Here is a 16,369-nt window from a genome sequence, read left to right as displayed (position 1 = left end):
CCGGATGGGAGGAGAGGAGGAGGATAGATGTGTTAGAGTAGGCAGGAGGGAAAGAGAGAGGTGGAGGAACGGGTGGATAAGAAATCAAGGTGTAGCCCGCACGGAAACAATCAAGCGAGGGGATTATTTCTATGAACGGTTTTGAACAGGGCTATGCTCTTTAATTCTCAGCAGAGCGGAGCAGGGAGCCATTCACCGTTTCTCCCCGCCGTTGGGCATCTCCGCCGGTAAAGGATGATGGGTTTGGTTATGTAGCGTAAAAAAATAATAACAAAGTATCCTTGCAATCCACAGTGAAGAACGGGCAGGAGGCGAACTATGATCCGAGGATGATCTCCGCTAAGAAAACTCCGGACAAGAGTCGTTATCCTGTCCACTATTTGGTGTGGCACAACAAACACCGACAGCTGGAGAAAGAGCTGGCAACGAACGAGCAGGTGAGCGATCAAACGCCTCTCTCCTTACAGACATAGGCCCGTGTGCTTTTAATATAAGCCTTTAAATGGGCTTGTGGGTCCACAGATTTACCCTAATAGGTGTTATAAGATGCCATCTGGCACCTCATTGAAGAACCTGGTCAATAACTGGCAATAGCGCAGTTAATTGTTATCTTTCGGTTGGAGGATGACACTTGTAGACCGTATCCTCACACTTCACACAATTTTCTTTTTGTCATTCATTTTGAAATAACAAATCATGACATCACATACTTTATATGTCAAGGATCTGTATCTGGGCTTACAATATGAAGCATTCATTTTAATATGCATGGGAAGTTCTAACTGGAGTTTATTCCTTGAAAACCAACCGCAAATGATTGTAATTGCTGACCCTGATGGTGTTGCAGTGTTTCTATGCTTGTGCTTGGCTTGCGGAGTCAGAGGTACCATGCACCCTGTGTATAGAAGCAGCAGTATTGCATGATCTACTCAAAACTGGAGGCTCTCTACCTTCCCACCACGGCACCTTAACCATTTGTGAGTGGGTGAGACGATGCAGATGCTGAGCATGTGGGCGAACAGTTTCCAACCACCACAGTAAATACAGTGATGTGATTATGAAGGTATTGGTTTAGGCTTCGTGAGCAGATGTGCATGGTACTTCAGCATAGGGTGAGGGAGTTCATAATAAGAATCACATCAATGTGTGTGTGTGTGTGTGTGTGTGTGTGTGTGTGTGTGTGTGTGTGTGTGTGTGTGTGTGTGTGTGTGAATTCAGTAATTTATTTATCACATTTTTGCAAACGTACCGAAGCACTTTGTCATTATGTAAGAGAGGCTCTGCAGGTTATAGCGACTAAACAGAAATCTGAGTGCATCATGCGGCGGTCTCAAGACATCGCATTTCCACACACATGTAGGCACACTTCCCTGCACACGCACACCCTCTACCTTCTTGTGGATGCAAAATAATTTAATTTCACCAAAGTGGCCAGCAATTGCATCAAAGGCAGCCATCAACCGGTTTACTTAATCCCAACATTTACATTGAGGGAGCGTGCTGTTGACCATTTAATCATTGACCATTATTTGAACTATAGAGATGAATGACAAAGCTGAATACACCTCACAGTGAAGAGACTCCAATTACCCACAAACACAATATAGTTATGTGAAAGGGGAGTTGGTATGTCCACTTTAGGGGGAGGAGACAGCAAAACATCTTCAAACGTATGTGGCTTTGCAGTTGTTGAATACTGATTTTCATCCAACATCCATTCATGCATGGTTCAATACTGTTTGGGAATCAACAGATGACACTTCACTTTGAAATGGATAGGTTCAACGCACAATGATCTGTCTTAAAGGCAGAGTAAGTCATTTGCAAATACCGCAGAGACTTTGAACGCATCGTGGAACAGAAAAGGTCTTTCCCTACCATCCTTTGTTTAGACTACTGTTCAAAGCCACGCCCCCAGAACGCCCCAAGGAGTGCTCAAGATCGACAGAGTGCTCACCATCAGGAAGTAAGCATTGACAGACAGGCAGGCCATCCAATCATTTTTTTCCGGCCCGACTTTTGATTGATTGATTGGACGGGGTTTTCACGGGGTTTTCACAGTCCTGCCACGGCCACAGGTGACATTTTAATATTTAATCTTTTTTTTATGTCAGAGCATTTCATTTATTCATTGGCATAAGGATTAAAGGTAATATAACAGAAAGTGTTTCAGAATAGATACTCAACCTTTAAGTCAGTAGCTAAGCGAGTGACATGCCTCAGTCAATGAACGTGTCAGGTCAGTTGCTCTGTCAGTCCAGCATTTTAAATGTCAGTGACAAGTGACTACTGTCGGAAGGATTGCCATCAAATTTTAAATGAGAGTGTGATTATTTCTAAGGATTATGGTGATGATTTTTCATTTTTTACCACCTGGTTAAAATCCAAAAAAAGTCCAAAAGTTTTCCTGATGCAGGATGACGGAAGCTAATGACCAAAACCTCAACGGCCTCGACTAAGATAAATGTGAAATCACAAAATGTTGCTTAAATATGAATTATCGACACATGGTTATATTTGACATCGGGTCTAAACTGAAACCTTTGGTATGTTTGGGTTACACAAATAGACTCAGTGAATGAGTCCCTCACAACTCCATTGTCATTCATTTTTCAGGAACCCTTGTATCTATAAATATTTAACGATGCAGATGTTATTGCTCCTCTGCTGTGCATTTGTACCCGGGACCTTTACATCGTATTTTACCATTTTTATGACTTAACCCAACAGACTGCCTTGTAGTTATGTTTCTTGTGCGAGAATAAACACAAATCTGTTGAACCAAAGTGTTCAGAATCAAAAAAAAAGATTTGATGCTGATCCTCAGTAAATCAGCGTGATTAGTCACCCTCCTCCTGCGCTTGTGTAGAATACTGACTCATTTTTATTGTAATTCTCAGAGTGGAACCAATCAAACTAACGTTGAAATGTTATGTAATGTTTTACACCACGGTAGAAACTTTATGTAACATGAAAACTGCAATATCCTACGATCTATGCAAAATGTAAGTGTCTACACCCGTATATTTCAGTGAATCCCCAACTGGTTTAATTATTTCTGTTTTTAAATGTTGTCAAAACAGGGACAAACAAAATAGAAAAGAGGACTTTTTCCATTTTTCACAACCATTCCTCGCTCCTTTCATGCCGGCTCCAAAGGCGCTCTCCTCGACCCTACACCTCAGTTATCTGTGTTTGATGGTAGATCAGAGCAAATAGTGAGGAGACAGGTAGTAAACACCAACTGAAAACGAGAGTTTCACTTCTTTCTTCTCCAGTTCCCCTCTCATTGTTGATGAATAACTACACCGTATATAATGTCTCTATTTTTGGTGTGTGGGTGTATGCCCATGTAAGCATACATCACGTTTTTGCATGTGTTGTGCTACGCAGTGCTCGTTTGCATCCTGAATTCCTATTATCTAATAAAATTAGTACCACGTCAGCGTCCTATCCCCAAATTCATTTGACGTCCGGTTTGAAAAATTCATTTGACCCTGTGCGTGGTGCCACTTAAACTATGACAGCACACACCATCATGCTCCAAACCCACACACACATACATACACACGCATGCACACCGTCATGCTCCAACCCCAAGCTTATGTAAGTCACACCCTCACATATAAAACACACATACATACATGTGTGTGATGCAGATCACGGGTGTCAGGAAGCATTCTGTATGACTCTCGTTGTGCGAAACCATTTTGACAGCGTGGAGATTTACTCATTCATATACAGCTACAGGCGAGGAATGAGTTGAATGTTGTAGGAATAATGAGAAAAGTTCACTGTCATTCAAATGTAAAACATTAATCTCTCTGCTGCTGCTGCCGAAGTGTCCACCCTAGTGTATCAAAATGAAAGCCACCAATACACATTTGGGATTAGGCAAACCATGTGGTTCTATTGACCGTATTCTCTTAGCGTTACATGTGTAAATATGACATCAGTCAATACGCTGCAAACGGTTTAAACTGGAAGTATATCCTTTGATTCATCAGTCGTATTTAGGTAGAAAACATTGATTTGGGATAAAGGAATTTAATTACACATGAAAGAATCAACAATTTCCTATTTTTTCATTGTCAGGTGGGACTATGTGGGCTAGAGATCTCCTTGAGATGGACACAAAGTGTGACTCCTTAAGTTTTTGGTGCGATTGTATCGATGCATACGTGCTGTAAGAGGCAGGTCTGGCAGGATAAATCCAGTTAAAGTGAACCTTGATTGTCTTATGCTATTAATCGAACGTATTTAACTAAATACATAGCTAGTTAAACAAGATGACAGAGGCCTTACACGCACTTGACATATGCACGTATATGACTGGTAAACTGAATTGACTCCATGATCCCCTTTTTAGAGACATTTCTATTGTGAGTGTAAGCCATGACTGAAAAAAATTTTCTAAGAATATTAGAAAACCATATTATTATTACAATACAGTGCATTGTGATTGTTCCTGTGATATTCCACAATGGCCGTGCTGTTATAGCCCGAATGACAAAGGCAGTGTTGTGCCGATACTGCATGATAATGAATGAATTCAGTACCCACTCAGCTGTAGAAGAACCGTATAATATCACCTACCTCTGCTTTATGCCACAGTAAAATAAAGGTAATCTACAGCCGTCTCCATAACACAGCTTTTTAAAGCCTGCCCAGCCTTTTTGTGAAATGATGAGAGTCATTTCATTTCGCCTTGTGCATGTATCAAATATCCGGCGCTGTTTCTGCTCGTTCTCTTATTTCCTTGCAGCAGAACAATGCAATGAATGCCTGGTTGATGAGGTACAACTGTATGTAGAAACTCCTATATTTGCCCAGTCTCATACAAGCAGCACGTAACAGATCGTATACGTGAGTGAGTGAGGGGAGCAGAAGTGCTGCAACAGCAGGCTACGCTGGATTAAATTGGCACATCGGATATCGATGTGACGACGCGACGCCAGAGAGAGGAAACTGAACGAGGTAATAGGAGGAGTGGTTGAATAACCGCCAGGGACACACACAGCTGACCACAGAGAGAAGTGCAAAGCGCAAGACAGACACGGGGAGTTGTAAAAAAAGGCAGAATAACAAGCGAGATAAAAAAAAAAAGAAGGAACGAGAAATCAATTGTTAGCTGTGTTTAACAGATTCAAAGAAACAAGGTTGATTGGTTAAAAGAGAGAACTAAAAGCCAATAAAGAGAGGTGAAATAGCGAAAGCAAGCATCGACAAACTGAATCAAGGAGGGGTGGAGCAGACAAGGTGAGGAAGGGAGACAGAGAGTAAAGAAGAGGAGGGGAGGTGGGGAGGAAATAATGACAGACTTTGACCATGAACAGAGTCCGTCTGGGTTCCAAACAGACGTTAAAGCACAGTGCGATTTGAAAAAGAACAGAGCCACGTAAAGAGTGATGGTCTATCTAGAGACGGAGGCAGGAAGTAACAAAAATCTCTCCTCATTGCTGTTTCTTGTCCTGTCTGTGACTCTGCGTCTGACCCCAGCTCTCTTTTTCACTTTTGAGGGATAATGCCCTCGGCAAGGTCCTAATATTAAATCAGCATTGTAAAACCCTATGCCGGGCTGCTGGCGCGAGGGAATGGAGCCGTAAGTTGTGGCTCGCGTGTTCTTCGACGTGTTCACTCTGGGCCTGAAATCTTTATGCCAGCCATCTGTCATCTGCTCGTACCTGTCTTCTCCTACAGCTTCTTCCCTTCTCTCCTCCGCCTGCGTCTCCCGGTTGCCTCTCATCACGTCATCTTGCTTTTCTCAGTGTAATGAAACCCAAGTCCTAATTGCAGCATTGCGAAACCACACAGGAACGCCACGAGGGCTGGGTTGGGGTCAGATTTAGTTAAGTTACTGAAAGCTTTTAACAGAGAGAGAGAGAGAGAGAGACAGAGAGAGAGTAATAGATGCATGAAATTGATGATGGAATAAAGGAAAGATGGGTTTGAAATCAATTAAAGTGAGGAAGGATAGAAGCAAATACATAAGGAATCAGAGAGACTGAACCCTAGAAGCAAAGACCTGACAACAGACAGGGTGGTACAAACTGTGCAGATGATAGAAACCACATCTGAATATTTCAACCACCGTGTTTGCTTGTAGGTGTTATGCGCTCTTAATCTTTCATGCGGTTTTCTTTGCCAGTCAGCATCTCGTAAGAGTGTTGGACGAGTCTGGAGGATCAGTATCCTGTTCGTTTGGTATAAATTGATGAACTATTATAAGAGTTGATGTGTCATTGCAATATTTTATGGACATTGGGAGCTACCATATATAAAAAGGCGAAGTATGCAGTAGAAAAGAAGACTGGATGATATTCTTCAGGGTGTTTTCCCTGATATTCACAGGTGCTATTTCTCCATTGTGTCCGAGCAATAGCAGCTAACAGCTAAGAGGTGTTTGCTCTTCCAAGTCTGAGGCAGTGCTGCTCTTGTGGAAAAAGTGTGCTCATGTTGTTAAGGTGATAGGGTAAGCAGCTGTCCCAGGTGGAAGTATCGAGTATCTCACAAGAGCAGCTTGATGCACCAGCTGCAGTAATCTTTGAGCTTAATCGGGACCGTGGTGGTGAAGAGGAAGTGAAGCCTGAAGGTGAGGCTTGCCGTTAGTTTTTTTTATTTCATTTTATTTTTTTGACAGATTATAATAATTCCTGTTTTTCTCAGCAAGTCATTTTTTAATTAAAAAAAACCCTAAACAAACAAAAACCATGTTGAATCAATACACTGACACTGTTTTTGGTTTCAAGGGGGAATGTTAGCTAAGCTGTTATGAACCATTATAGTATAACCAAGGCAATTGAACTTCAAGTTGACCTGATGTACCAATAGATGAATCAATGTGGATGAATACATTTGAAGCCATCATGATATCCCTTTATTTAGATTTTCTGCCAGTTAAATGCCAAACGTCCCGGAGAAAACGACCCTCTCGTTCCATTTAAGTGCAACCATCTCTTGCCATACCACTGGGTTTACCTGAAATTGCCAGATAATTCACACTCCCATACACACACACACAAACACAGGAATGATTGTGACAGCTGTGGTGTCTCACTCTGATAGGCTACAGCCGCTACATAATGTGCGTATGCTCTTTTATAGCGTACGAACTGTCTGCCTCTCACAAAAAGAAGATTTGCTCTCTCCATCTGTGAGGAAAAAGATGGAGAGTCTGAAGCTCTGTAACGCCTTTTGCACGTCTTCCCTCCCATTTTTCTGAGGTCTGTCAGCTCACTGCAACAAGCAGGTGTCATCACCTTTAGATAAACATCAGAGAAACTCTCTTCGCTCCTTTTGCCATTCTGACAGGTCTGCCAGCATCGCCCGTTTGTACTTCCTCTATCTCTCTCTCTGTGTGTATTTCTGTCTGTCTGCTTATCTGTAAAGATTGGGAATGACGGGGAACTGAATTGAAGTGCGGCGGAACAGAAAAAAAAATGACGTATTCTGGAATGTAGGTCATTCTAGCATTTCCATTAATGATTTGGTATGTTGGGGGGGGGTTCGCAGTGGCACCTGCACAAGTGGGAAAACGCATGTGAGACATTGGGAGTGGTGCCGTCACTCCTCTGTGAGGTTATCGTCACCATTTGTTCTGCTGACTATCATCCGTGACGCATGTTTTGTCCTGTCCTTTTTTATATATATTTATATATCTCTGAAGCAGGGCCATGTTTGAAAGCGGATCAGGGTTTCATGGCTGTGCTGTGTCTGTCAAAGTCTCCCTTGCATGTAGAGGCACAGAGGCGAGAAGTGAGGCAGGGGGTGGGGGGGGAGGAAGTTATTTTTGTACTCCTTCCTCCCATAGCCACCCGCTGCTCCTGTGCGCCCCATGCACAAACATTTTGGGAGAGCTGCTGTACAGTACATGCACAGTTGTGTGCACATGCGTGTGTGTGTGTGTGGTGTTTGTATGAAAGATTGATGCTGGCCTAAGTACCTGCCAAGCTACATCAGGCCAGGCACACACTGAGAGAGGGGGAGGGAGAGGGAGGCGAGGGGTGGGGGGGGGGAGAAGGAGCAGATGCCACAGATAGAGATGCCTATCAATAATGCAACCTCCACTGAGCACATGAAACTGAGAGAGAGAAAGCAGAGGGAGGGAAAGGAGAGGATAATTAGAAACGAGTTTGATTGTAAGACAAAGATATGGGTTAAGGACAGAGAAAGGTGAGGGGAACAGAGAGACAAAATAAAGAGTGAACGGTACAAAGGAATGAATTGTGAGGGTGAGACAAAAATAACCATAATAGAGCAAGGACAAAGATACAGATCGGTAAATCAAACTTTAAAAAGTAATGGAGAACTTTTAGAGAAATAGAGGGAGATTAGAAGTATGGAAAACATGTTGCAAGAAATGATACGCCATCATCTTCTTATAATAAAGCTGATCTACATGATGCTGATTGGGCAACACCTTCACATATTGGTGCTTTGTCAGACACCTTGGCACTTTCTATCCCCATGGGTAGCCCACCACGCGGTCCAAGTTGTGAATTCAAAGAAAAACACTTGTTGTTGAGGCGACAAAAACTGCTTAGTTAAGTTGAGGAGAAACATCATGGTTGGGCACAATGTCAATGGTGTTCCAATGTACTGATCGGCAGTACGCCAGTCCGAAACCCAAAAATAAAATGCCATATCTCTTTATTAAATGTCTTGGACAAAGTACAACATTTAAAGCATCAGGAGAGTTTTTGTTTCGTAAAGATACTGTGTTTTTCCATAAGACGCCCGTTCACTGTAACTTAGGCCATTTACTATTATTAATGTAAGACAGTCCAGCTTCTGCTGGCAAACCAGTAAAAATAATTAAATAAGAAGGCGCCCAGATGATCATATTCTTTTGTGATTTTGGTGCTCAAATGTTAAAGCCCTCTGACAGAACGGTTTGGCTCCACCCACAAAATACATCATCGCTGTTTACGAACACAAAAACAGTCTATAAGGTCTAAAAGACTCCCTGCATACATCTGTTCGCAGTCGTTGGTGCTGCTCATAATCATTTTCATAATTAACATCTGTCTTTAGTTAATTAACCAGTTTTGGATTTCTAACTCATGAAACCACAAACTGGGCAATTAAAAATAAAAAAAATAAAAAAACAAGTTACCTCACCATGCAATGATCTACTCTACGTGTGTGCCAGCACCCATGTGACCACAGTACGTCCTCTGTTGTGATTTCATCGGGGAGGGACGAGCAGAGATGACATCATGTCCCTACCGTAACTACAGAACCACACGTCAAACAAGGCCAGAGTGTGTGTGTGTGTGTGTGTGTTCGTGTGTGTGTGTGTGTGTGTGTGTGTGTGTGTGTGTGTGTGTGTGTGTGTGTGTGTGTGTGTGTGAGAGAGAGAGAATAGAGTACATGTCCCATTAGCTGTAAACAACTATTTCCTCTAGAGAGCTTCTTTTCTGTTGGTGGGGGGAGGGTACTAGGTGGTTTGTTTTCCAACTGAACATCTGATTGCAGGTCAGTGTTAAGTGGTGAATGTATTAACATGTCGCCATCGCCATCTTTGTTGCAGCGCGTCTTGAATGTTTGATTTAGCATTTGCGGTGTGAATGGTAGGTCTCCTTGTGCTCTTTTAACTCTGATCACCGTCTCTCGTCATATTCAGTTTCTATCTTTATTGGCTTCTTTTGATGCAAATTGGACTAAATGGGCGGGGGGGGGGATGAGGAATGAGGCCCTCTGTGAGATATTAACAAGCTGACATGTTCTGAACAACATGACGGGCTTTAATTCGACAGTTTCGCTTCGAGTGACTCGCAATGAACATAATGGATGTGGTGAATAATACTGCGTTTCTAGTAATTCATCACGGAGAAGTCGAGAAGGCGGTTGAAATATATTCCCTCGTTCTTGCTTTTTTTTACCCAATCACTCTTTTACCAAGACGGGAGCTACATCAGGTGTAGTTGAGCAGAGGTGAAAGCAGCCAGAGAAGCTACACTTCAGTGGATTGCTCTGTTGTTTGCCCGTTCTAAATATTTCACCCACTGTTTTCTGCACTCTCCCCGATCTGTCTCCCTCCACATCCTCCCTTGTAATCACCTCACTGCTACCCATTCTGGACTGTCCCTCCTTCTTGTTCTGCCTCCGTCCACCTTACCACATGTTCCCGTTTAGCCTCGTCGCCATCAGCGTCTCTCTTTCCTCGCCCCTGCTCCCTCCTCTCCGGCTCCTCTCGCGTCTTTATGCAGCATTTTCAGCCGCTGACCTCTCAGCTCTCCATTGAAATGGAGTTCAGCTGTGAAATAAGCTTAAACTGATCATCACCAATATGACTCGCAGCTGCTTAAAGGGGGGGAGCCGTGGATGAAAGGACTGCTGTGAGACAAGTGCCAAAAATTGAAAGAAGAGTCAAGTTGCCCCTTTTGTTCTCGTTTTTTTTATTCCATTACTCTTTCTCTCAGCTACTTCTTTAACCATGAGCTTTGTTTTTCTCTCTCTGTTTTTGTCTTCCTTCTCTCTTTCATGTTCCTACAACAATGTGGGAAGAAAAAAAAACGTTTCCTTTTTGGTGGGACTGGATATTAATATTTAAGTGTGGGGATTTTGCTCTTTCTGGTGTTGTTTAAACGATGGACACCTCACTTTAGACTTTTCTTCCACTCGTTCCCTTTCCTTTGACAGACACATTTGTGCTGCCCAAGCACACACACACACACACACACACACACACACACACACACACACACACACACACACACACACACACACACACACACAGACACACACTGAACACTGAAAAGCTGTATTTGCATGTTACACCATGTTCGTTATCCAGCGCACACAAACAAAGCTGACTGCTCTCTTTCTTCCCCCTGCGTTGCTACGCTTCATCCCTCTAGTCCCCCGGTCTCCACGGCTCCTGGGGGACTCCCTCGTGTTGTTGTCTCCTTCAGCTCCCCTCTACGCCTCCATCCTCCCCTTCTATCTGTCCGTCTGTTCTCTTTCCTCACCCCTCCCCATACCGTTGGTTGCCGTAGCCAATGCTTGCTACAATCTGTCGCTCTTTTCCCTTTCTCCCGTTCTCCGCCTTCGCCTGTCTTACATGTTACATTTGTTGCTGACAGGCAGTTTCTTTCAATAGAAATTTCTCGAGCCACATTATTTCTGTCTCTGTCTCTCTTCCTCTTCCTCTATAGGGTCACTTTTGGTGCAGAGAGTTCCACCAAAGTGTGGACAGCTCAGTGATAGTACGCCCATTAACACACTGAAACCATGATATCGTGTTCATTTTATTGCGTTATGGCTTACGCAACTTAATCCAGTATGTATTCAAGCATTGTAAGGTCCTGTTTGTGTGTGAATGTGAGCATTTGTACATCTTTGTGTCATATTTGCATTCATACATCACATGTATGAGTGTGCGGGTGTCCTCATTTCCCTTGCAAATACCAAAAAACGTAAAACCCGCAGTGACTGATAATGATCGATAACGTAGTGGCGGAGTCGTTCTGGGTTTCTCCCTCGGAGCGTAACATTTAACCTGCGTCGAACAGGAGCTGCCGGTCCTTTTTATTAGAATATTATACAGTGAGTGAGTGCAGTAAACAGCCAGGACAGCTTCCTCTTATTGACTTGTTCAGTAGTTTGGTGTTTTCTCAGTTGCTTAAAAATTCAGCCTCTGTACAGTTTCTCCCGCTTCACTGCTTTGATTTAAGGATTTATGTGGATCAATGATGACTCCGACCTCTACACTGAATGCAACTGCTCAGCCATATTTCTGATACATCATGTATTATTTTATAAACGTACTACAAATAAAATAAAAACCCAGACCCTCAAAATGCTCTCCAAAAGTATGAAATAATTGTCCACTATTTCCTTAAGGTCTTTATTTAAATACTGAGTCGTTTATCTACAAGGGTAATCCTTAATTAGAATTCAAACCTGTAATGGACTGACAGCACTGACCTTGGAGCAGCCTAGTTCCTGAATAATGGCGACTGTCAGCAGACCTGAGATCAGTGCAAATTGTGAAGCAGTAACACAGGCACAGATCCATGATGACATGTTACCCTGTACAGTCTGTGGCAGAGGGTGCCAATAAGGAGAGACTGATCTTTTCAACAGTCCTGTATGTGAAACACACGCAGACCTGCAATAGACAGCTAATTATCCGCTGGCTCTTATCTAAACCTTTGCAAAGAAGAAAAACCCCAGAGAAAGTAAAACATAGCCTGGTCCAAAAGCCCCTTCTTAAAATTAAAAAATAATAATAATTAAAAGATGCACCAAAAACCAGACACATCAATAGGTCAGTATTCTGAGAATCTTAAATTATCCAAAGCTGTCTACCAAATGTGTTTTTAATAAGTCCGAGAGGGGTTTAAAAGCCCAGCTGCAGCGATTATTTTTTTTTTAATTGAGTATCAGAGCATTGATATGATTGATATGGCAGATTAGCACTAATGTAATATGACTGACAAATGAGGTCTTGTTGACATGCTGTTCTAAATACAGAGTGGAGCTGCGAGCTGTGAGCCTTTAGCATTAATTATGCTTTTTGTTCACCAGTGTTGTTGTCAGTTATATAGGAAGAAAGGAACAGACAATACTTACTACTTGAGGGCATGTCAGATTGAGAAGCTTGCTCCTGATGTACTATACTTATTTTTTTATTCACTGCTCACATTTCCTCGGTTTTCAAATGGACATTTCTGAACATTTTGAAGGATAACAGACAGAAGGTTGCAGACAGGACCTATCTGTGTAATCCTAATCCATCCAACCATCCCTCCTCTTACCGTTACGCTCACTTCTCCTCTCTCACTTTCTCTCCTTTTGCCTCCTCCTCTTTTCTTTCTCCTCCTCTTCTTCCACCCAGACTGATTTGGAGTCTCTGGACCCTCGTGGTCGGACCCCTCTCCACCTGGCTGTCACACTGGGCCACCTGGACTGTGCCAGGGTCCTGCTGCAGCATGGAGCTGATGTTAGCAAGGAGAACCGCAATGGATGGACCGGTGAGTGAGTGTGTGTGTGTGTGTGTGTGTGTGTGTGTGTGTGTGTGTGTGTGTGTGTGTGTGTGTGTGTGTGTGTGTGTGTGTGTGTGTGTGTGTGTGTGTGTGTGTGTGTAGAAATATAGTTCTGATACCATGTTCGATGTACACAATGCATTATCAGGTGGTGTAATTGGAGTTTCAAAATAAAGGCAGTACATGTAGCATTTTATACAATAATATATCTTTGTCAATGATAATAAACAGTTATGACAACAATGAGATCATGGTGGAGACCTGGTAGTTTGTAATTACACCAGTGTTAAAAACCTATAACCACATTTCCCATCATGCTTTTGGTCCCTTTAGGAGTTAACATCCATCACATTTTTATCCTCTAAATTGGATCCTTCCGGGGATAAAAAGGGTTTGGGATTTTAACTCCTTACAGTATCTATCATTGCAAAAGTCTAATTGCACCAGTAAATGAGTGCCATCCTTCACACAGAAAGGAATTTCTGAATTCTGAATTTCTGAAGAATGTAAATACGGCAATAAAGTTAGACATCTTGAATCATGAAGACCCGTTGGAAGTGAAAAACATGCTGCTTGGCTCATGGCCTTATTTTATTGTTCAAATAATATATCCTGAAAATGTTCCTCTTCTAAAGATGACGCATGCATGTGCAGGTCGGAAGAGTTTTGTCTGTCATAGTAACCCGGTGAAAGGCTCAATCACGAACGGTCTGCAAATGCTGTGGTTGTGGTTGTGGCTCCCTTGGTCGCAATGAGAGGACTATGATAATCTATAATGTGTGATATATGATACACTGTATTCACAAAATGGTGTACAACCTTTTCCACTGACTCTATTTTTGCATCGGTAACGACAAGCTTTGCATAGTTTTTCTACTCTTGACTGTTTTAGAAAATGCAAACCACTCACGATGCTTTTTTCGTCACCACTTCTTCCAGAGAACAGGCATCTCTTATCTCCTGGTACTGTGCAAATGCAATGTGGAGGTCTGGAAATGAGAGACTAACGGAGCGTGAAATCAGTTCACATTTTAACCTTGCAATTATATTGACTGATTTAACCCCCTTTACTGTGAATCCACCCTCATCTTTTGTCCTTTCCGTCTTAACCTGTGTAACACTGCATGTAATGTAAGACAAGACAAAAAAAAAAAAAAAAAAAAAAATGTATTGACAGTGATGAGTTAAGCTCCGTGAAGTGAAATCTTTGTTATGGTCATGAATAATTCTGTTTTTGGATCAGGAAGCAATCTCTTATTTTCTTCTTCTAATCTGATTACCGTGTCTCTGGGTGAAATATCATGTAGTACATTATATAATCGTGCAAGTGTAGAACGGCATGTAAAATTAACAACAGCGAAGAGGCGGTCCGATGAGTGATGGGCGCGCTGCAGTAATTGGTCAAACCAGCTTTTCCCTTGGCCTACTTCCGATTTTGGCAATTCTCGCTGCCCCCCCCCCCCCCCCTTAAATTGCTCACGTACATAAATTTTAGATGAGGTCTGAGTGATTGGCTCCGTTTTACACACCACCTCGCTTTCTCTTTCAGTTCTTCAGGAGGCGGTGAGTACAAGAGATCCGGAGTTGGTGCGTCTCGTGCTTCGTTACCGTGACTACCAGAGGACTGCCAAGAGGCTGGCGGGCATCCCCGTCCTGCTGGAGCGACTGCGCCAAGTGGGATTTCACACAAACACGCACGCATGCTTTGATGCACACATGGAATAAGACACTCCTGTGACCACACACAAACACACACACACACACACACCTGCATAGACACAAAACAAATCACATACATGAAACAAAACACAAACTAACGACTAAAGCGTCAAGGGGATTTATGAGCAGATACGCATTCATTTGAAATGTAGATGAATCCTTTTAATCATTTCATCAATCTTTGTTTTGCATCAAATATCCTTGGTTTTTGTTTGAAGGTATTAATAACTTTGTTTACTACCCAACGAGGAAATATATTCAAGTGGTTTTCATGTTGCACAACCCGCGTATGGAGTGCCATGCTTGAAGGCACAATTAGAGAGAAGGTTGATGGTTAGAATCCTGAAAGGAGAAAGTCGAGGTGCAGCAGATCCTGTTGAAGCCTGCTGCAGCAGTAGAGCTGCAGACAACACACACACACACACACACACACACACACACACACACACGCTCCAGCATACTCACATGGTAGACACAACACCCTCACACTTTGACGAGGACTTCTCTCACTCAAGCACACATGCAAACATCACACCCTGTTCTCATCTGCTGCTGCTCCCAACCACATCACTCTCCCCCTCCACTCCTCCATCCGTCACTTCTATTATCAACACACCCACACACACACACACACATACACAACCACTACTCTGTGCCAGCCCCCCCTCATCTTTGGAACAGACAATGAAGCAGCATCATTGCAATTCTTCCTCCAGTTTGCTATCCTGCCGCTCTCCCGGCCTATCTTTAAATTCATCAGTCTATCCCCCCAACTCTCTCTCTCTCTCTCTCTCGTCAGCACGTTATCAGTGCTGGTTGATTTCTCATTTTGCCTCTTTGTGCTCAGGCCCAGGACTTCTACGTGGAGATGAAATGGGAGTTTACCAGTTGGGGTGAGTCCAGACTTTCATTCCAGTCAGTAAAGCAGTCAAAAAAGGAATTGAGTGTCACCTCCCTCTGGGATGGAAGAGACCTACTTCTTCCTGTTGCACCGAACACTGATGGTCACATAAAGCATGAATGTACAAAGAATGCATTTGCAGCTTTGGTTTCGGTGTTAAACAGAATGTGCTTAACAAAACCACAAGTGTTAAAACACATGATTTATAATGCGTCTGTGTTTTGTCCTCAGTGCCCCTGGTGTCTCGTATCTGCCCCAGCGACACCTACAGGGTGTGGAAGAGTGGTCAGTGTCTCCGCGTTGACACCACCCTGATGGGCTTTGAACAGATGACCTGGCAGAGAGGAAACCGCAGCTTCATTTTCAGGGGACAAGGTCAGAGGTCAAACTCTAGACTCACTGTGTCTGAGTGTGTGCCGTTTCCAGTCTTTGTGCTTTGACTGCCAATAGTAGCTTGCCGTATCATATAGACATGACAGTGGTGTTGATCTTCTCATCCGTCTCTGAATACACGTATTTCCCTAAAATATCATTTTAACATCTGAAATGTCATGTAAATCTATAATAAGGTGTGGCCACGCCTTCCCAGGATGACTTGCTCTTTGTACTGTTTCCACACATTCGACTGTCCACTGCATTGTTCTGCTCTTCCTCTCACCACTTTAAAATAATTCTCCTTTTGTAACCTTTTCTCTCGACTCGCCTGCCTGATTTTTAATGTGCTCTTTCCTTTTCTCCGTCCATCTGCAGCATCTCT

General features: G+C 42.9%; 1 protein-coding gene across 2 annotated transcripts in view; it reads left to right on the top strand.

The window, feature by feature from the left end:
• Positions 1-33: 33 nt before the first annotated feature.
• The window catches only part of ankrd13b (ankyrin repeat domain 13B), a 29,558-nt gene continuing 13,222 nt past the window's right edge, over positions 34-16,369 (top strand). For both annotated transcript variants that reach the window (XM_084019852.1, XM_084019851.1), the window contains exons 1-5: positions 34-437; positions 12,845-12,980; positions 14,542-14,666; positions 15,559-15,604; positions 15,844-15,987. In XM_084019852.1, coding sequence (XP_083875978.1) covers positions 330-437; positions 12,845-12,980; positions 14,542-14,666; positions 15,559-15,604; positions 15,844-15,987 — 559 coding nt within the window. In that variant the 5' untranslated portion in view covers positions 34-329. The remainder of the gene's footprint in view (positions 438-12,844; positions 12,981-14,541; positions 14,667-15,558; positions 15,605-15,843; positions 15,988-16,369) is intronic.

This window comes from Eutrigla gurnardus (genome assembly GCF_963514095.1).
Source record: "Eutrigla gurnardus genome assembly, chromosome: 10".
NCBI lineage: Eukaryota > Metazoa > Chordata > Actinopteri > Perciformes > Triglidae > Eutrigla > Eutrigla gurnardus.
Note: the sequence above shows the minus strand (reverse complement) of the source record. Positions and strands in the feature narration are given on the sequence as shown.